The sequence below is a fragment of the Homalodisca vitripennis genome, chromosome 2, assembly GCF_021130785.1.
Source record: "Homalodisca vitripennis isolate AUS2020 chromosome 2, UT_GWSS_2.1, whole genome shotgun sequence".
Taxonomy (NCBI): Eukaryota; Metazoa; Arthropoda; class Insecta; order Hemiptera; family Cicadellidae; genus Homalodisca; species Homalodisca vitripennis.
The window spans coordinates 136,621,664-136,630,504 of record NC_060208.1 but is presented as its reverse complement, the minus strand read 5'-3'; the positions used below and the strand labels follow the sequence as shown (position 1 = coordinate 136,630,504).

The 8,841-nt window shown below is 32.6% G+C and overlaps 1 protein-coding gene across 1 annotated transcript; it reads left to right on the top strand.

Moving 5' to 3' along the window:
• The first annotated feature begins 1,503 nt into the window (after nucleotides 1-1,503).
• LOC124356344 lies at nucleotides 1,504-8,460 on the top strand. The gene is made up of 2 exons (XM_046807529.1): nucleotides 1,504-1,544; nucleotides 7,174-8,460. Exon 2 carries the CDS (start codon nucleotides 7,178-7,180, stop codon nucleotides 7,985-7,987), a length of 810 nt encoding a protein of 269 aa, XP_046663485.1. The 5' UTR covers nucleotides 1,504-1,544; nucleotides 7,174-7,177; the 3' UTR covers nucleotides 7,988-8,460.
• The last annotated feature ends 381 nt before the right edge of the window (nucleotides 8,461-8,841 follow it).

The window sequence follows — 8,841 nt, the reverse complement described above, 5'->3', positions numbered from 1 at the left end:
TGTGTCAATCATTGTGTCAATCATCATCCATCAGGATGTACGTTTGATAAATCCTGGCTGGTCCTGGCTGGTCAATCCTGGCTGGTCTTATCCTGCATTGATTTGCGCAATAAGACCAATTCATGTTCCTCAATCACCCCTGGCATTCAAATTAGCGCATCAGTGCAAATTTTGTCCAAGCCGCCTAATAGAAATGACTTTCCACTTTGAAGTCTAAGCTTCTGGTCTCGCAGATTGCAGGATATAAATTTATTTTTGTCAGTGTACATTATTGATCTTAAGCATAGCCTGAAAATTGTCACCATAGTGCCCAGTCACACTGTTCATTTCAAAAGCCCACCGAGTTTGGTAAGATGAATTAGAGATACCTTGTCATTAATGGGAATATGCCTATGTATTTCTGTTGGGATTTTCGAGCTTACATGTGTGACGCAGCGGATACAGAATTTTTTTAGAGTTTCTTTGTAATAATCCAACAGGAAGATTGGCCTCATATCGCCGTCCATGTATAGAATGAGAGCGCTTTTGGGATACCATAAACTTTCATGCCTAATTTATCGATACCGACTGAGTATAGATAAGTCTTTAAAGGAATTTTAAGCCATTCTTAAATAAAATAAACCGGTTTTACATAAGTAAGTTATAAACTGGTGAATGCGAAACCCCGCAAAGCATTTAAACACTTTAAATTACATTATACAATTTTGTATTTAAAGAAACTAATTAGAGAAAACTTTTGTATAAATAAAGCTTCTTCACCGAAAACTTGTGACATTTTTTTGAGCTTAATCAGTTGTGATGATAAAAAAATTAAAGTTTCGAAAACCATAAACAGTTAAAAAGGTAAATATAGCTGAAGGTTACATAAATGTTGAGGTTATTTATAATTTTTTATTTGTGTTTAGAGTGTTCTCCATATGGAGGCCTTGAATTGTGATGTGAGGATTACCGAAATACATCTATTTACTTTTCTATTTTACAAGCGATTTCCTATTTTTCTAGTTAAAAATGGCAGAGGCAATTGAGTGGTTTGGCGGTTGAGTGGGTTAGCGGTTATCCTTTTATTAATTAAATAAACAGTATAAATTGGATAGATTTGTAAATCTAAACCATTCTCGAATCCTCTCGTAACCATTCGCGTCAAAATCAGTCCAGTCGATTAGGAGAAGTTCAGTGACATAAACACACACACACACACACACACACACACACACACACACACACACACACACACACACACACACACACACACACACACACACACACACACACACACACACACACACACACACACACACATACAAAGATATATATATGGGATATGTTTATATCCAATTATTATAGTAATGTGTAATAAGATGTATTTGGTATAATTTGATAACTCACAAGGCCGCCTATAATAGGTTCTAGCTTATCGCAGAATTTACATGTGTCTATACTAGTGAGATAATACCGTTTCCTTGTCTTATAAGTTGTTTGCCGTTTATTACAGTTCTACTAATAGTTTCGTGAGAGAGGTGTCAACTGCTGTCAACTGAATTTAGGTAAATATTTTCTTCTCGTCATACAACAATTATACTTGTGCTTTACTAAATGAGTTGTTTATACAATTGATATAAAACTCTCCATAGTTCTCCATGTCACGAAGCATTTCAGATTCATAAAAAATGTGAGTCTAATACAGTATAACAAACAGTTTACAATATACCAAATTGTTTAGCTTAGGGGTCTGCAAACCTTTTAGTACCAATGGCCCTCACCTTTAACGTGGCATGGCTAAAAGGGTCGCGAATATGCTGGTTCATCGGAAATGTGGGGGGGGGGAGAAGGTTCAGCCTATGAGATAAAAGTCATGCTGTTTTAAGAACACAGGCAACTCAAGTAATTTGCTATCTGCCCTCTGGCCTACTTACTGCAAGTTGAGGTTTTTAGCTGTGACTAATACAATTTTTGACCACGAGCACAGCTACACGCCGCTAACTATACACAAGCATTTGTTATTCGTTGTTATTCTATTTTAGAGCTAAACTTACTATTTGAAATAAATCAAATTTTATTTATAAACAAGTTTATACATTAGTTGTGTAAACGTAGATTAATTCAACATATATCTGATATTAATATTGAAGATATGTCAATTTAGTACAGGTTAAATATTAATTAAATAATTATGTTAATTAAACATAATTTTACTTGTTTCTGAAATTATCATAAGAAACGTGTAAATAAGCACTGTTGAAGCATTACAATTTTCCTTAATGAGATGACTGGGTTTAGACGCCAACTTTTCTATATCAACACCGTGGTTAGTAACACTAGTTATTAGAATGAATTATTAGTTATTAGTCGCCGACTGCATATGCGAAAAAACTACCAAATATTGTGAACATTCCGGCAGCAAACGTTTTCGATTGTGTGAAGCACTCTAGGAGACTTGCATAAAATAACGTGGAATTGTTATTATCGAACTAGTCCTCCAGTGTGTCATTCAGCTTGTAGCTCAATAAATTCCACTTGGAAATGTTACTCTACGTTAAGTTCATCTATTTCATAAGGATTTTGAAATAGTCGTATTTAATTTCAAAAATTATGAAATTCACAAAACTGAACACGAATCTCGTTTTCTATTAGTTCAATTGCTTCTGAACATTATCAATAGGAAATTCTTCACCTTTCTCTAAGTTTCTCCATAAGACTCTTACAAGCTGGAATGTGAGCAAATGTTTTCTTTTTTATACACATTTCAAGTGTTTTAATTTGTTTTCAAATGCTTTCACAAAGAAATGCATATAACTTACTAATTTTCCAACACCTTGCAGCTTAAGTTAAGGTTGTTTAAGTGATGTGTCAAGTCGACTAAAATCGTCAAATCGCATATTCATTGTAAATTTGAAAGTTCTTCCAATGTCTCAATTTCGGAACGCAAGTATAAATAAGTATCCAGGACTCTTCCGCGACTCAGCCAGCGCACTTCAGAATTTTAGATTAAATCTGAATATTCACTGTATAACTCTTGTAAACATTCTTCAAATTGATGGTGGTTAAAGTGCATGACTTCTAATGTAGTTTACAAGTTTTACAACTGAATTCATCACATTTTCCCACTTTAAAACCTTGCTGCAAAGAAATTTTTGGTGAATGATACAATTAAAGAAAAACGGGGAATCAACACGGCACTTCTTTCAGTTTCAAAACAAGCTCTCCTTTGTCCCCAATAATATTGCGAGCACCATCAGTTGTCATTCTTTTTAATTTGGCCCAGTCTAGATATTGGTCTTTGACAGTATCACACATATTTTCAAATAAATCATCAAATTTAGTAATTACTTTTAAAATTTGAAGAGCTGCTAATTCTTTACTTATGACAAAGTTATCGTTAATTCCTCTAATACAAATGACGAGTTGTGATGTACCATTTATGTCAGTGCTCTCGGCCATGGCAAGAGAACGTCTCACAGCTGTCCTTAAGACAATACTGAAGTTCTTCCCCCACATCCATTCTAAAAATGGTATTTTTAAACAATAATTTAGTGCCTAAAATACTCTTTATTCTTCAACTTTGCTATCAAAGACTCGCCTGAAACATTTTTTACCGTCAGTTTATTTTTCGTATTTAGGGATGTTTCTTATTTTTTGCTTCTGTTTGACATTTTTAACATCCGTAGCATTTTAAAATGCGTCTTGTTAACCGGACGGTATATATTAGACTTCGGTAGCAGACTAATTAAAATAGATTGAACTTTAAATATTCTAACACTTGATACCTTGAAATAAATTCGATATATTAGATCCCGATATATAAATAATTCTCAATTGATGAAGGCAGCTTGACAATTGTATAATATTATCGTTACCTTGAGGCGTTTTCGGAATGGAGGGTTTACCGATACATAATTTGGGGAACAGTTATGGTTTCAAACTTCCTGGCATTTTGAGTTGTGTCAGGCAGGCCTCGTGATTTGCATATTGTCCCTCCATTGAGGTAAATGCGTACAAATACAATGCCAGTTCCATGAATGTTCTTCAATTCCTTTCCCTAATTATTTTCTATAAATTTTAATATTCTAAATTGATCTAATCTTTACATGTGGTTTATTATTTAATCTTAACTCTTTACAACTTTTTCAACAGTTGTTTTAAGCTCTAATAGAAAAAGAAAAAAGAAAATCGAATAAACATTTGAGGATCCACTAAAAATGAAAGCCAAGAGAATTATTTTATTTTAACTGAATGAATATAACAAAAATAACTCGTATAGCCACGATGCAATTAGCCTATAACTTTTTGCGTACGTTCCCTTGAGAAATTCTATGGATAAATATCAAATACTCATAAGTTGTAAGAATCTCCCGTTGTGCGATGTATGTAACTTAACCATTTAGCTAAGTGACTTGACTTAAGAAGGCACGCCAGTAGCTGCTAGCGCATCTGTAGTTCCGATCTTAACATGGGACTAAATCTTTAAACTGCGTTATAAATAAGATTTCGACTCAATTCATACATTTTTCACAACAGAGACTTAGGTTTTAGTTTCTCCTCGCTGATCAATTTAAAGCTAGTTAATAAATGGTTATTCTTGCAATTTTTATGCGAGATTGGAATATCAAAGTTTCAACAATTTTAAATTCCGCTATTTTGAAATGGTAAGAGATAATATGTATTTATTTTTTATATTCCTTTTAATTGGCTTAAGGTAATTGCCAAGTTTCATGTTATTTGCTATAATGGCTTTTGAGATACGATTTTTAAAATAAAAACCACATATATACAGACAGAGACTAAACGAAGCGAGATATGACATACTGGTTCATATGAACCATTTTACTTGTTTTTGTGTCTACTATCACACCCTGAAGTTTTACCTCCTTCTCTTCTGTATAGAATCTGATAGGGGTTATACACATCAGAATTTCTCGTCAAAAAGCATGTACATTGAACAAATAATACCATGTAAACACATTTACTCTGTCCATATTTGTATCGGAAAATATGACCATAAACACTGTTTGGGTATTCATTTTAAATGCTTGTCAAACAACTTTTATTTGTAAACATAACTTTTTTTAGCATTCAAAATATTAGAGTATGAACGAGTACTCTAAAAATAACAATATTTATTATAATTTCCATATTTTGCGTATTATCCAAATAATGTATCATTAATGAGTGTTCATTGTACAAGTTTAGAGTCATACTTTGTATTATATTGTTATATATCCTTTAATTTGAGTAATCATATTTTTATTTTTTAACTGACTATCTAATGAATCGGTTTAGTTATGAAAATTGACAATTCTGGTTCTTTTTACTCGACTCCAGCACCAATAATAATTTAAAAGAGTATTATTAATAAAATAAAATGAACAGTAATGCTTCAACACGTTTATTGGTAAGCATATCACGTGAGGATGGCTGGACCGCTTTCTGTTTTTAGGTTAGTATGGGAAACATAAATTAAAGCATTGGTAAATATGTATAAATGCATATTCTACAATTCCCTCTTAAACGAAAAAAACTCCAGCGTTTGAAGTAATTATCGAAAAACATCAACGACGATAATACTATAATTTTTACTTTAGATCGCACGCATGACAAATTCCAACCCATTTGATTTATTTAGACATTATTTTAATATTTCTGTAATACTCTATTAATCATTATAACTTTATCAGTTGCACTAAACGTATCAGATATTGGACTTCTTGACATTTCGACACGAAATATTTATATTATAGCTCAAGGAAAAACAAGAGGGAGGAACAATAATAAAACTCAATGAGCCATTTACTATTTAACTGAGTAAACACAAGAACCCATCAACCCTCTGACAGTTGCAAATGTAATCACAGAACAATGCACCAGACACAAAGTGCAATTTGTAGGGATAGAAACATCAAAGGAAAAGCGAGTCTTTTTGCATTGACGAGGAATACGATATTGGTTATCTTTATAGAAGTTGATATTATTGTGAACTGAAAGAATCCTTCACACGACAAATTCGGTACTATAGACTTATTATAGGCTATTATTCAGAAGACATCTTCTTAGTTAAAAACGTTAAGTTTCTATGAAATTTTATAGTGGAAGTTGAACATCGTTTGCAGTTTTAAACTGTGCACGTCGTAATTCTCGGAAATGTATTTAAAAATATGTTAGAAATAAATAATATAATAACATATAAAAGTACATGTAAACATTCATTAGTAAAAATCTAAGTTTCTAGAATTAAATTTTTGAAATTTGAAACGATTTCCTATGCATAACACAGTTTTAAACTTTATCACGTATTATAATGAAAAACTTCATTGCGCGATGGGAATCTTATAGGGTACCGTGTTAAGTTCTTTTTTAATTGAAAAGTTAACAAATAAAACAAAGTTGAAATGTATGTCAATTTAGGGTTATTACCTATTGTTTATACAATTATTCGATAAGCAAATTAAAAAATACACTTGATTTAATTTCAATAGATCGAAAATTTGGTTACAGTAGGTAGTGCATCTTAAAAGTCTCAGGAGTAATATAATTGCATTGCTGCAATTTGGAATAAAAATGCATTGCTGCAAACACATTTATTAACAGATGATTTCAAAGATTTTCATTTTGATTTTGGAGTGGTGTGCTAAAAGGCTTTAGTGGTTTTCGATGTACACGTTACTGTGAGCCGTAAAACAATGGTGTTATCTTTGATCAGCGGTAGGATTTTAACGATAGATTCTAAGATGAATTCCTTCTGAATAGGAGTGAATGGGTTTTAAGATAGGAGTTTGATCAGTAAGAGATTAGCTTTACACTAAAACCAGTCTCGCTGTTTCTCGTGTAACTGTTAATGTCTGTACACGCTTATATCTTGGTTTGTGACACCTAAAGAAGATAATAAATATTACTTTCTATATTTTTTAAATATAATAGATATTTTACAAATCCTACTATTCTTTATCACAATTTTCTTTGAATACATTTTTTTAAAGAAGTCACTAGTTGTTTGTATTTAACATACCCTTATACATACCTTTATAATATTTAATATAATTTTATAGTTATATATAAGTTGTATGCTTTATGTTTTATTCTATTTGTTTTTAACACTTTCTTGTGTATCTTTAGGAAATGTCAGGACACAAAAATATTTCTCTATGTTTTAATCTAATTAGTAAAATATCGTATTTTCAGGAAGATGGCTGTTGCAGTTCCACATTGGATTGATAAATCGTTCTTAACGCTTTGCCTTAACGGTGGTTTAAATGATGAGACGAGTGATATACAAGTTTCTTCTTTTGAAGTTTCGTCTCTTCTTCCCCCAGGAAACAACTACGGTAGCTATCTGCTAAGGGTTAAAGTTATATTCAACAGGGCGGGAATAACAAGTAACCAGTCTCTCATCATAAAATATCTCACAGGGAATAATGAAGTCACCAAATTATTCGATAGAATGTATGATAAGGAGCCTTCATTTTACGACCAATATCTACCAGACGCGTTGAAAGTCGATTATAGTTTACCGGTACCAAAACCATTCTACTCTCCAATATCTGATGTAATAATCCTTGAAGACTTGAGTACTGAAGGTTACAGAATGGCCGATCGATGCAAAATGTTGGACTTTGACCATTGCAAACATTTCTTCATCGCCTCTGCTATTTTCCACGCCACGTCGGTTGCCGTGTACAAGAAGCACCCTGACATTGTCACATCGATAGCAGTCGATCCTCTGTTCTCCAAAGATTTAGCGGAGAGTTGCGTGAAAATACACAAAGGATTCATGATTCAAGGACTGTTGTGTATGGCCGATAGATTAGAACGTGTCAAAAAGTACCAAGCATATGCTGAGGTAGTACGCAAATGTACAAGTGGTATTTGGGATAAGGTTATAAACCTCCATCAACAAAACTATAAATTAAATGTGCTGCAGCAAGCAGACGCATGGACAACAAATATGATGTTTAAGTACGATGAATCTGGCAAGTCACAGGTGTTAAACTTTTAGATTTCCAAGCGACAAGATACAGTTCTCCTTTGTGCTCTTTGGTTTTCTTCATCTGGACCAGTGCAAGCCACGAGGTCCGTGAGCAAAGACTTGAGGAACTGTATCATATATACTGTGACGTGCTCAATGCGAAACTCGAGGAACTCGACTGCTCTGAGCGCTTGTCTTATGAAGAATTCCAAGATGGCATCAAGACCCTAAGTCCTGCAATACTCGCGATAGCTGCATATTTCTTTCCGTCTATCACAAGCCCTCGTGTAATCGAGATTGGAAGGATGATCAACACATTATGTGAAGGCACAAGTAACCCTTATGATGGTTACTATAATGCAGAATATTGTGAAAACAGTTTTGTAAGACTTGCTGCTCAGTTGGCTGCTCAAGGAGTTTTTGATGTCATGCAAAAAAATTACTGAAACCCTCAACCAATCAATCATTACTCGTTGTATTTTTCAATAAAAGTCTCAAATGACTTTTCATTGTTAATTATTTATCAATATTTTTATTGGTTTATAGTTTATATTCAGGAAATTGTTGTAAGTTATTGCAGTAAAATAAAAATAATATATTAGAGTTCTAAAATGTTTATTGCATTTATAGTTTTAGTGTTAGTAACTATCTGTTAGACCACTATGAGCTTTCTTTGACCATGGGAGTACATCTTTTAATTATATTTATTTACATTAAACTATTTTTCTTATTTACATACATACATACAGATTTATAAGAGATAAGAAGTTGTAATTAATAATATATGCTAATTATATATCAAATGAAACTAAAAGAAAAAAATTAAATACAACGATTGTATGAATTTTTATGAAAGCTATAAGATATAGGGCAAAATACGGGAT